Raw genomic sequence first — 14,333 nt, 5'->3', positions numbered from 1 at the left:
AGACAACGTCGTCCTGGAAATGGCGCACCATCGTCAGCCACCACGTCAAGTAAAAATAAAAAAAATAAAAAAAACATAAAGGATTTATTCAATCAAAATTCAAAAAATCACTTCTGCCTCTCTACAAAAAGAAAAAAAATGTATTCATAAATTTCGGCATTTCCTCTCAAGATTCAAAAACGTCAAAATTAATTAATAAAAAAGGGGACTATGTAACGAGACAGAAAACATCTATGTTGAATCTCTGAACATAACATATTTGTCACTCTTACCGCCGCGCCGACAGCAGACCAAATAGGTACCAAACCAAGTCATTTCTTATAACAAGTGTGGTTAGTACGCGAGACAGATGGCGCAGCCCGCGCCGCCCTTTTACCGTGCGCGGAAAAAACAATAGGTAAAACGTCAAAACTTAAAGCTAGTAACTTACTAAAGTTACTAGACACTTATAATATAATCCACCAACAATCCTGAACCAAACATACGCAGAAAACATAACAAGTTAATGAATAAAGTCAAGGAAATCTCATACACAAAATCACTGTTCTGATTGTCCGCCGTCACCGTATACGTCAACAAGTATAACCCGTGGCCGACGTTGTCTACCGTGTCCGTGACCTCTTTAGGTTCAAACAGCACGGTCGAGACTCGTTAAGTTCTGCCGTCGATCTCTACCGTGTCTGGGACCTCTTTAGGTTCAAACAGCACTGTCGAGATTCGTTTCGCTTTCCGCCGCTATAGTCCGCCGTTGTCACGTCCGTCGTGGTGTGCCGTTTAATTATTTTCTGTATCTGGGGCCTCTTTAGGTTCAAACAGTATACAGACAAGAATCGCCGTTCATACCTGCCCACTCCACGTTGGGTCTGGGGCCTAATTTAGTAGGTCCACACAGTACAGCTGCGAGCATTTCAACGTAATTTGCCGTTACCGTTGTGGACCCCTAGCCGTCGCTGCCGCCGCCCGACTTCGTATCCGTAGACTCCACGTTGTGTCTGGGGCCTATATACAAAGGTCCAGACAAGTAAAACTACGAGCGTTGTCCGTTATTTTGCCGTCGTGGACGCCGAGCCTTCGTAGCCGCCGCCCGACCTTGCATGTAATAAATCCGTTTAGCCAGATTAAAATTCGTTTGTGTCTGAGGCCTATTCCTATTTAGGTCCACACAGCACAATTACAAATACCGTTATACCGCTGTCATACTAGAACGCCGAGCCGAGTCGCCGCCGTCCGTATCGAACACCGCCGTATCGGTTTTAATATCATTTTCAATAATATAATAATATTACGCGCCGTCGTTAATATCTAAAGTAGGTACAAAACGAAATCGTATTCGTTAAATAACGTTGCCGCCGTGTACCCATCCTGATAACCGCATAACATTGTCAACGAATCGCGAATAAGTGCCGCCGCCGTCAAAACGCCGCCGCTACACTATCAACGAGGTCCGACGTTGCCTGCAGTACATGTGTTAGTATACAGACCACCTGCCGTGAACGAGCCAAACGCTGTACCCATCCAATTCAACCACTCCATTTCACTCACCATAATATTCACAAGTAATATCCACCCAAACCGTGAGTCAGAACAAATATTAAAATTGTTTAAACATTGCTCCCTGTTATACGTATTTTTAAATGTACATCGTATTAAACGATTAGAATAATAATAAAAAGAAAATATTGTTCAAATAAATAACACAATATATTTTAATAAAATGTTAATAATTTGTTGAACTACAAACCTTGTAACTGTGTTCAATTATTTTTATTACATGGTGAAATGTAACGAATTGTGAAATGAAGATAAACATATAGCGTAACGATATTAGTACCATCGTTTTGACAAAACATCACGGAATATACAGGTAGAACTTCAAGAAGAACATAATTTACAAAAAAAGATAGAGGAATTCCCATCGAATAACAAGAAAAACAATGAAAAAATAAATTGAACAAATCCCCCATTTCAAGATAATGAGTTGATCTATATTGAAAGTGGCAGTAAAATGAATAGAAACAAATAAGTCAAGTATATGAAATAAGTGGTCCATTTCAAATCCCGATATGAAATTGAATTAGGAAAAAGAAGTAAAAATATATACAAAATCCTGAAATAATGGGGTCTAAAATATCATGATTAATATTATTGTATTTTATAATTGATTTTATATGTGGCCATCTATGAAAATATTTGTTGTAAATGAAGAACCTGTTTCAAACAACTAATTCAATTTAAATATCAAATAAACACCATTCACAATTATAGCAGTTCAAAATAAAATATTACAGTACTTAATTTAAAAGAAATTATTAATCGAAATACTATTAATAAGTATAAATAGAATACTACTAATAGCACTAAATGATCCTACCTTCAGTAGGTACATCTTCATAATTATTAACTATCTTCTCAATATTCGACTCACATAATGGAACAATAGCATCTTCGACATTAAAACAATTTGTATACTTAAATTTTTTTGTTGCGTTATCCTCGTGTTCTATTTGTACTTTTGATACATTCACATTAGCATCTACTAAACACATAAAAATAAATAAATAACATTAAAGTATAGAAAGTTGATATTAAATGCAATGATTTTAAAATCATTCATTCATTCATTCATCCATACCCTCACTAGCTTCTGCTGTATTATCATTAATTTTATCTTTATTGGTTGATTCTGTTTCTGAGGTTGACAATCTGCCTTCTAGTGAAAAATTACTTTCATTCAATTGTAAAGCATATTCACTATTGGATCTTAACTCTGAAATAATAAATACATACCAAATTAATGATAAATTGTTATATTAGTCTATGGTCTGAATGTGGGCATGCAATTTCTTATAGTAATTATTCGATTAAGATTAACAATAAGTACAATTATCTGCTGCAGCCAATATAATTCTTTACCGTGTTATCTTAAGGAGACACTACACCCGCACGTGTTGTCTTCGACTTACAAATGTACAACATAGCAAAATCTGTTTCATTTAAACTATTATATTCTCTCTGTATTTAAAGCAGAATTACTAAAATTTCAACAGTGCACTTAACCTGTGTCGTAGCATTATTATTATTTGAATAACATGAATACAATTAAAGTTATCAGTTTGAAAACATTAGGTTTTTTTCATTTAATTATTAAAAATTATTGGTTAGTGCTATCAAAAAAAATAAATAAATAAAACACAAAGAAAGTTCTTCCCTGTGCGTTGTAGAATTTTGGTAATTCTACTATAAATACAGAAGGAATATATTTGAAAGCAATTTTTGCTGTATTGTAAATTTGTAAGATGCAGACAACACGCGTATGTAGCGACCTCTTAAGAGGATGACAGCACACTGTTTACCCTCCCTAGCCCATGTACAACCTAAGACAAAACATGTTCATCCAAAATTAGTCTGTTTTATTATTTGTGTAATCGCCCATTAGATAAATTACAGAGAATAATATTTTTGAAGTATGAAATGAATTTTAATTCGTCTCAAATATTGTCTCAAAACAATTAAATATTAATTTAAATTAACATTTTTTTCAGTTGAATAATAATCAAATACAAGACCTCTTAAATTTTTGTCACGGGTTATTTTACTAGATAATTAAATAACAAAAAACATCATTTTATCTATATTGAGCGTAGGTCTGAGAGAAAACAAATAATGCGCTAACATCCTATAAGCAAAATGCAAGCTAAGTTTTAGTGAAGCATCTAAGAGTATGGTATTCAAAAACAAAAGCCCCTGCGGTTAACCTTATTATCAGACAGAGTATAGCAAAATAAGGAATACAATAGAATCCGCTTAATTGGGACATCGCGTAAAGGAGACACCACTAAATGAGGACAAATTGCTATGGTCCCGAACGACGTTTCGGATAATCGGGACAGTTGGTTTATGGGAACATATGGGTTACCACACAATGTGTCCCAAATAAGCGGATACAATATAAAATTACCAATACAATTCGTTTGTATTCTATTATATTACAAATCAAACAAATATAACATAAATAAACTAAAAAACATTTACTATTTATAATTTTAATAGTCTGTATATGATAAGATAAATTATTTATAAGTTTGAGACTTAAGTCAAACTTTTAGTAAAATAAAGCATGATTAATGGAAGATATTATACAAAGTTATATTGATAAATTGAAAATAAGAAGTATTTCTAATAAATTAGGAAACTTTCTTATCTTTATTGAGATTTTAACATAACAATTATTATATACACTTTCTTACAATGTGTTAAAAATTACCAATAGTATTAATGATGGAAAAGTTGGAAATAAAATGTATGAAAATTTTGTTTAAACATCAAGTTGAATAAATAATTGTTTATAAAAAATAATACAACTAATAAAATAGTAAAATGTTTTTAATTGGGTGATTTACTTTTTGTATAGATTGATTTAACCATTGATTTTATAAACATAGATTATTAGTTTATTTAGTAATTTTCTTATATTTCAACAAGCAGCTGAATATTATATTATTTTAATTAAATCTATAATTTAAGAGGGTGCCACACCAAAATTAGAATATAAACAACACTAAAAGATATCTTACCGTTAATATTCTTAGTTTCATGATTATTAATTAACATAGTTGTTTGTACGGATGAACTATTAGTTTCAGTTTGAATTAATTTCCCTGTACCAAAACTATTATTATCAGATGATGCATGATCTGAAACAAAAATTATTTTGTTTATTTAATTTTTAATTTTTTATGTAATACCCATAATCCGAAATAACATTTAAAATACATAACACAAGTGAATTGCATAAATTCAATTTTACAATCGGAGATAATCTATTTGACATTTTAAAACAAAATGAAATAATGCAATATGAATAATATTTATAGTTATTAATATCAATAAATAAGAAGAACATATGTAGACATCAACTCACCTAAACAAGAATCAATAGTATTCTGTTCAAAATCATCTGTACTTGAATTTTTCTCAAGCAATTTAAATTTTTTTGTGTTATTGTACTCTAGATACAAACAATACAAAATATTCTTATTAATTTCATCATTTTCTAATCATTTATATAAATAGAATATTACTGAAATCAATCAATATTACATTTATTTAATATAATATACTTTACCAATAATATCTTCATCAAAGTCATTTGTTTTTCTTTTGTTGTTAGTAGTGGCTATTTTTGATGAACCTGCTTTTTCAAGAGGATTACATTCATTCAAAATAGATTTATGATTGGGTGTGGGATCTGAAACAGTAATTTAATTGATATTTTAATGGCTAGCATCACTTATTTTATGGAAATTTGAAAATCAAAGTTAAAACAAGTATAAAATTATAAAACAACTATCCATAGGCGAAACTACTTCTCTATTTAATAAATTTTTTAATAACAATCTGTCAAAATTTTCTAGTTTCGCTTATGTAGCCATCAGAAAATAATTTTATGATTGAAAATAATAAATGTATTCAAAGTTTATACACAATACACATTTTCAATGATTACTTAATACAAAAACTTTAAATACTATATAATATTATAAGACAAAATACAACATAATTTTGAATATTGGAACTTAAGTCTATAAACTCAATCAAATTGTAATATTAGTTTGCTTTTAAAAAGAAATCATAAACATTAAAACTAGGTAACCTATATTTCTAAGGAATAGCAAATATGCAAAGAATCATAAAATTTATATTTCTGACGCATATTGTAGAATACTTACTTGGGGAAAATATTATACCAATTTTACGGAGAAAAATAATTTTGATAAAAAGTGAAAGAATTATTTACTTTGTTATTTGTTTAACAAAAAAAACTATTACAATCTCATGTTACCTTAGGTCTAATCACTTAGGTAAGAAACTTTTAAATAATATTACAAATAGTGGCATTCTGTGGCGCAGTGTTTCAGTCAAAACGTGTTATGAGTCGATATTCTAGGTATTCGAAAACTATTATACACAGGCCTATAAAAAAATACTGAGGACTGCTATAGATGGTTTCATGGAAAGTGGCCCTCGACGGTGGCGCGTCCGGTGATCGTTATGACGCAGAGGCTCTAGAACTCGTTCCAAACAAAGCAAGTTGAATTTAAATTTATGTTTCGAAGAGCTACCGGCCAATTTGAGAACCACTGTTATTCAGAAATATCGTCACTAGTCGCGCCACTGTCGAGGGCCACTTTTCTTGAAACCTACTATAGAAGAAAGAAAGGTACGGAGCCCAACATTGTTAAAAATACATAGAGCATAAAAGAAGATAATATGGAAGAACAAATCATTTTCCCATTGATCAACCTGTACTAAATTTGCTTACTATTCCATAATATATAGTTATTTTCTTTTATAATTTTCTTAAACTATACTCTACCTCTTTCATAAACATATTAATAAATATATATATATAATCTCTTTCTAACAATCTAGTTTTTTTTAAGTACTGACTGTGTATAGAAGATTATCAGTCCATTTCTTTATAGGATATTTCTATTATAATTTTAAAAATAATTTTGTTCCTTAGTTCACTGTGGAACAACTTCTCCTGAATGCACCACCCTACTGAGCCAGACACAGTTATTACGTCTTATTCTACATGTTAATGAACAATATTTCATTCAAATATGCATTTAAAAATGTCAAATATGCAATTATATACCTTAAGACGTATTAAATATACCTACTTGTTTAACAAATATAGCATGCAAAAAAAGGTTAACATTAATTAACAAAAAATGTGTACTCCTGAATTTGCAATACCTATTTAAAATTACTTTGTTATAAAATGCATAGCTATTAAATATGAAAAAAATAATATTAATTAGTTGTCAATCTATTTAAGTTAAATTTTACATAGATTAAGCACTCTTTAAGTATCAGGATTACACTGTATAAAAATAATATGATGATGCTATTTCAAATTTAAAGGAAGTCGACGATCCAATATGGTATGTTTTCATAAATATATTATCTTATTATTTTCTACGGTCTTACTCATGAACACAATTAACAATGATCATTGACATTGTTTAATAATATAAATTATGGGCAATTTTCAGTATCATACTTATAATTTATAAAATAGATTCTACTTAATCTAAAAATAATCAATATATGCATTTATATGCTCAAATATTTTAATATGTAAAAATATGCAAAATAAGTTTGCACATTTGTAATCTATACTTCATGAATTGAATTTATATTGTACTCGGGTATAACTATGGTTTAGAGGAAAAAAAGCAGTCATAAACACCCTAACTCTAATTATAACTATAGAGTCAGATATCAGTGGTCTCAAATATGTTGCCAGCATGAAACATTTATATCTTCAAACATTTTTTAAATTAAAATAAATAATTATAAAACAAAAATCAATATGTACATCTTTGTAATACCTAGTATTAAATACAGTTAAATTAAAATAATTATAATTTATTATCAATGGAAGAAATAAATACTTTTTTCATTTTTCAAATTTATTTTGATTTAATATAAAGATGAGAAAAAAAAGGGTTTGACCTGTAAACGGCAAGAACCTTTGGCACATAAATATGCGACTCATTGGGAATTTGAGTTTGACACCATTGGCCTATATATTATAAGAAAGTGAATATAAGCAAATGAGCTCTGATTGCTTAACAATTTATTACAAATAAATGAATCACCATTTTCTGTCCAGAACACTATCAATCGTCAAATATAAAAATACAAAAATTAAAAAAAATTAAAATTAAATTACATTTTAAAATAAGTCCCAATTAATAATTAACATATAAAAGGTTATAAATTTAGCTATTCTATATAATTTTTTATTTGTTTTATAATATTATATAACATATTAACACTTCGAGCTGTACATATATTAGTAATAATTCACCAAGTGTTCATCGCTCTTATTATATAGGTTTTATAAGTAAAACTGTAATACAAATAATTTGATGAAAACTAATCAAATGAAAAATATTTAATATTAACGATTTAGCATTATTTAATATCATAATTATTTATTTATTATTTATATACACAAATATTAACTCAATATTAGTATCCAGTAACTTATGTAGCTACTGATAGTGTGATACTTTTTTTTAAAGCTAATGGTTTCTTTCAGAAACAATTGTTTTTTATTTAATTTAAAAAAATAAAAGCAGGTCTTTAATATCAATGACAATTTTTTACATCATATTGAGCTACCAAGAAATGTATTAACATCGCAAAAATTATTTACGGATGAATAACATAATCCCAAACAGGAATCACAAAACTCCGTGGCTAAATTTCTTATAACTTCTTCTCAATCACTTGAATTTAAAAAGATTTTTCAAAATAATAACTATCAATATATACTGTAGAGCATAATTATATTAAAAATAATTACAAGGAATGGTGAATTTAATTTCAAAGCCAATAAGTATAATACTTACGAAAAATACTAAATTTCAATGAATAAATAATATAGAATATTTAACCAATAATTTAGTTTAGATAAGAAAATAAAAGGTACCTAAAATGAATTAAATATTTTCAAAAAGTTTAAAAGAATTATTTAATAGAATATTATTTTGATCGACCAAATATTTTAATCACATAAATTTCAAGTTATTGATATCCAAGCATAGGTGCAAATCACTGGTCGGGGTTAAAAGTTTCAGTTAAGTTAAAATTCCATGCAACAAAAATATTATTGAGATGTTGGGATGTATAAAATTGCTGGGTGAAATCATTGAGCCATGATAGGTTAGGTCAGGTTAGGTTACTAAAATTTCTCAATGATTTACGATCCTAAAAATTTTATTTTTGATGTTTGATTTAAGTATAAATGTGTGATTTTTTATGCTTAATATGTAGAACTATAGAAGTATCAGAATTTCAACATAACATTTAGTTTATTTTTTAAAATAGATAATGGCTGGTTGCACTTAATCGTGTAGGGATAAATTACTGATGCAGTTACAAGCATACATTGTGAAAATTTATTTTTTATAATATTTTAATAATTTCAAAAAATCTAAATACTTTTAACAAATTCTGGTTCCTCCTAAGTCTTCAATGTATAAAATAACATCATATACTTAAAAAACTAAAAAAAATCTGTGCTTATATATTTTTAGATTTTTAGGTTACAATATAACCTACTTGTGGAGAACATTGTCTTAAATTTTCAACCCTTAACTATAAAATTATTTGTACATTTTTAATGATATGCGTTATATTAAATTTCCAAGTTTTTTGACACAACAAATAAATTTTTATTAACAATTGTATAAAAAAAACTAAAAAAATTTAAAATGTCCGGAAACAGCTCAAAACGAGTCAAAATTTTGTTAAAGTATATGAATTGATAATCATAAGGTGTACATTTAAAGTACCTGCAGTTATTCGTTTTTTAATTACAACAAAATAAGAAAATGGCAAAATGAGAAAAGAAGTGAATATATATTTTAAAAATTTCCACTTCAAACTCTCATAAAAATTTAATTTGTCTGAATGTTGTTGATACATTTTTTTGGAAATCTTGTATTTAATTTTAAAATCTTAGATATAAAAAAAAAAATGTTATGATTAAAATAATTTGCAAATTTTCCTGATTTTTACAAATTTTGTCACAATCCTAAATTCAAATGCTCCTAGAAAATTATTGTAGATGTGTTTACATCTAAACTTTTTTTTTAATCTCCACTAACAACAACTTGTGAGGAACCTGGTTTTACATTTTCGAGTTTTTTAACTGAGCGAAAAAAAATTTATCGGCATTAATTTAAAAAAAAAACAAATAAAAATCGAAAACTTCATATGTCTATAAATAGTTTAACACTTGTCAAAATATCTAGTAACTTTAAATTGCCTATCCCTGATAGCAACCATACATTTCTCACTGGGCGATTTTTCAGTGGCGAATAAAAACTCTACCTAGATAGCGATAATAAGCAACTACAATAATAAAACTACAATATTAATAACACAAAAAGAGACTACTAGCGCTTTTAACAGAGGCCGCCTGTACTACACTTGATCATACTTAACCATAGTCACTACGGCAACACTTTCATTGCGGCCACCACTCCACAGTACACCACCGAAAAATCGATCTGTGAGCAATCTATGGATTATATAATCAATGCTAGGACCAAAGGTATATTTTTATTATAAATATTTATATATATTATATAAAAATAAAAAAATAAAAAAATAAAAATATATACAGTAATTGTTTGAAAAATTTATATTATATTCCAATGATTAAAATAAAAGTTTAATTTATTTACTTTTAGTTTTTAGTAAAATGCCGAAAACGTAATTACCATGAACAATAATAATACAATTTAATGGACTAAGAATCGGTCACGCGAAACTCACACACAGTCATCTTATGGCAAAGACAGACCACCCCTATGCCCAACATGCAACACAAACTACTCTATCAAACATATCATCATCCACTGTCCAAACTTCAACGAAGCTAGAAAAGATTTCAACATCCCAGACAACCTGTACGAAGCAATTGGTTCGTTTTCAAACTTTCATAGCGTAATTTTATACTTAAAAAAAATTGAATTGTACAACAACTTATAATTATTTAATGTAGAAATTAACACCTATAAGCTAATAACCTATGTAGTTGATGATTAACCTATAAAAAAAATAATAATAATAATACAATTTACCACATAATATAAAAATTAATAAAATAGTATAAAAATTTCACAATATTTGAACTTATATTAATATACAAATATGTAAATTGAAACAACTTTACTAATTATATAAATTTTACAGTAACCATTTTGTTCATATTATAATCTCTACATTAAATTTTGCAACCACTTGTAACAGTAACTTTCTATTTACTTTGGTTGTACCATAATTAACCATGAAAACTACGTTTTTTCCTAAATAACACCTTTAGAAGTAACATCAACCTAAGTCTACTAAAGTGAAATAAACTAATTTGAAATATGAAGCTTTTAAACAAAATTACTATAAGGAGTAACTGTGGTGAAAAACTCAATTTGGAAGTTAAAAAAATTTTAATGCAAGTTATGCAATTAAAGTGAGACTGAAAAATGTTTATGAAACTAAAAACTATATGGAAATTTATCTAGAATTATTAGAAAAACAGCAAAAATAATTAATGACTTTATTGTTGGACTTTTTTAGTTTGGAAGTTATTTATTTTCACTCTGTTATTTAATTTTAGGTTAAATTAACTAGATCAACTTAGATAGAAAAATGACAAGTTTTTTAAATTGATAAAAATTAGTTTATTTCTGCAATGTTGTTGAGCAATTTTATGAAAATAAGATTAAAGTAAGAAGATTTGAATATGAATGGTATCAAATTAAGATATTAAGTGCAATCACTAATTATTTCAATGGGTTATATCAAAATAGAAGTTGTATTTATATAGAGTACAAATAATAGGTATTTAAATTTGTATGTAATTAGAGAAGGTGGTCCACCAATTGTTGGTCTTCATTGGATTTAGATATAATGATTCTGATATTCGTTCAATAATTTTGCCACACAATTTTGGCTGACGATGTTCCACAGGATTGAGTTAAGTAACATTTGGGGCAATCGATATTAAAATTATTTACAAAGGGCCATTTTCAAGCTAATTACAAAAAAAGTTATGGAGAAGGAACAATAATTAGAGGTGGCACAGCTATAAAAATATTATGTGTAGGGATTACTCATAAGCACGGTTATTGATATACTGGTTGCACAACTATATGAAATAAATGGACCCTATCATAAATGCATTGTCATAAAATGAAAAACTACTAAACGCTCCTTGTGTGATATTTTTGAAACATAACTTGAGCAACCATAGTCGGAACAACAGTTTTCTGTTAGGGTTCACTACAATCTAGTTCTAGGAGCCTTATTATATTGTTTTCTGTCTTATTGCATAATATATTGAATAGTTCAATAAGCAGTGTTCAGAATGTTCATTAAAAAAATGATTTAGTTCACGTTCACGTTCAAACCTTAAAAAAACTCTTTCACGTTTGGGATCATGTTTTTATCAAAAGGAACGCATTCAAATTCAAGCTCATTGGCAAATAAATGTGTTCACTTAATTTTTAAGTATTTTTTGAGTAGGGATTACAATAAAAGTATATTATTGTATAATAATTAATCGATATATTTTAAACTTATATTCATTAAATGGCAAATAAATTGAGCGCCTTAAGAATCAATCCAATTCATTAAAATATAAGCGTCATTCACGTTCAACTTAATAAAAACGAGTAACATTCACGTATCATTCACTAAAAATGAATGTGAACTTGTGAACGTGTGGTGTTCATGAACTACATTCTTTCAAAACACTGCTTATAAGCAATTTAATATAGAAGTTGTGTAACCAATATATCTACAACCTTGCTTTTAAGTAGAAAAATGGATGGAAGGAATGGTTACCAAATAATTCTATTTAGGATAACTATAATGTGGGGTTACTATTTGTCATCCGCAGCAGCTAGGCATTGCCACATCCCTTCCCACCAAGTACCCCATTTGTATGCCTGCTGAAGCGACCCCTTTATGCACAAGTTAACCACTGAGTATATTTCTTATTCTGAATAGTGTATAAATTTAACCAGTTACCTATGTGGTGGGGATTTGAGATGGACAAAATTAACCAAGATAATAAGATAAATGTGAGTAGACCAAATACCACACTACCTATTCAATTATATAATATGTATGTATGATAATCATATATATTTGAAATTATTATATTGAGTAGAAGATATATGTATACTTCCCTAATAGACACCTCCCAATAACGGAAGATTTCTTGTGGGTAATGACATTTTCATTACTTTTCAATGTAAAAACCTCTTAATAGCAGACAACTATTTTAATCTTGATTTAAAAATAATGACAAAACAGCAACGCAAAAGCACTAGAGCGTTTTATCGGAAGTCGTGAAGGGTCAATAAGATAAAATTACGACGAATAACAACAATTGTGAGAAAAATATCAATGACTTGACTGCCAATGTTTTGTGCATTTCAAAAGTTAGTTGGTGGCGGTTTTTTTATGTAAGAGTTTGTTAAAATGTAAGCGATACTTATGTGTACATTTTTAAATTATTATATGTATATCTAATATCTATACATTATAATATCAGTAAAAAATTTAAATATAATAGCACTATAATTAAATTTAACATGTGCGTATTTTTTCCTAAAAAACATTTGCACTTTATGAATTTAAGCAATGTACTACTTCTGAATAGTGGACACAATTTTGGTGACCGAGAGTGTCCGCTATACAGAGGTTTCACATGGTAATTTTATTGAATAAATTTAAATGATTATAAATTGCATAGTTGTATTTTATTAGGTATTATAATTACTAATTTGTATTTTGTTTAATAAAATGAATTTTTCCATGACTAGTATGACCAAATCCCAAACAATTAAGTGACTAAAATCTGTTTTGTAATAGAAGAATATTTTTTTTTATAATTTTTTTTCTAGCGTTTGATTCTTACTAGTAATAATTCATTCATTTTAAACCTAGAATGAACTTAAGAGGATTAAAAATGGGTGTAATACCTTTTTAATGCAATTTCAAGAAAAATTAAAATGTTCAATCTTAAATATATTTTAAAAGTTATCTCATATCAGTACCAATAATGGTTGCTGCATAATGAGATTGCGAAAAATAGTAATTTTAGAAGTAAGAAACTCATAAGTACAATAAATTAACCAGGTTTTCACACTAGATAGAAGAGAATAAATTACTTTATCTGTATTGAAGCTTATTTTTTTTAATATCAATAATCAATCATTTTTAATAAACAAATAAAAAACAAAAAAAATGTATTTGTATAAATTAATAATTTAGATTGTTGTAGGATTATCAAAGAAATAGAAACGATATGACATACATGAATATTGAATGTCTTCTACATGTATGATAAGAATTAGGTAGGGCTCCTTTGAATACTGTGTCTTAGAGGATCATCCTGTGCTAAACCATTTTCATGGATAAATTATAGGTGAAATAGTCTCCAATATCAAATCCCTCTAATAAAATAACCTACACCATCAAGGACTATTTGGTAGATTGATTAAACCATTATTTAAAAGCTAATTTACAAAGGAATTATAGCCAGATTAGTGATTTTTATAACAGTTAATACACATTATCACTATATGAAATTTTTATTTTTTTTTTAGCACAATATTTTCTAAGAATTTTTGCATATAAAACTCATACTTTTAACCAGCATTTCTATATAAAGGATATTTTAGAGCACTGCCAAATTTAATGTATTTAAATTTACAATACTATATTTACAAGTCAAA

At 27.8% G+C, this 14,333-nt stretch overlaps 1 protein-coding gene across 12 annotated transcripts in view; it reads right to left on the bottom strand.

The window, feature by feature from the left end:
• LOC111036841 (protein PF14_0175-like) overlaps positions 1 to 14,333 on the bottom strand; it is a 77,753-nt gene that overhangs the window by 56,818 nt on the left and 6,602 nt on the right. For 11 of the 12 annotated variants that reach the window (XM_022319080.1, XM_022319077.1, XM_022319078.1 and 8 more), the window contains 5 exons: positions 5,126 to 5,248; positions 4,922 to 5,008; positions 4,575 to 4,694; positions 2,633 to 2,767; positions 2,372 to 2,536 (listed from right to left, as the gene is read on the bottom strand). In XM_022319080.1, coding sequence (XP_022174772.1) covers positions 2,372 to 2,536; positions 2,633 to 2,767; positions 4,575 to 4,694; positions 4,922 to 5,008; positions 5,126 to 5,248 — 630 coding nt within the window. The remainder of the gene's footprint in view (positions 1 to 2,371; positions 2,537 to 2,632; positions 2,768 to 4,574; positions 4,695 to 4,921; positions 5,009 to 5,125; positions 5,249 to 14,333) is intronic. The other variant, XM_022319071.1, reaches the window with a different exon arrangement.

Source organism: Myzus persicae, unplaced genomic scaffold, assembly GCF_001856785.1.
Source record: "Myzus persicae strain clone G006 unplaced genomic scaffold, MPER_G0061.0, whole genome shotgun sequence".
NCBI lineage: Eukaryota > Metazoa > Arthropoda > Insecta > Hemiptera > Aphididae > Myzus > Myzus persicae.
The sequence above is the reverse complement of the archived record's forward strand: the minus strand, read 5'-3'. Positions and strand labels throughout refer to the sequence as shown.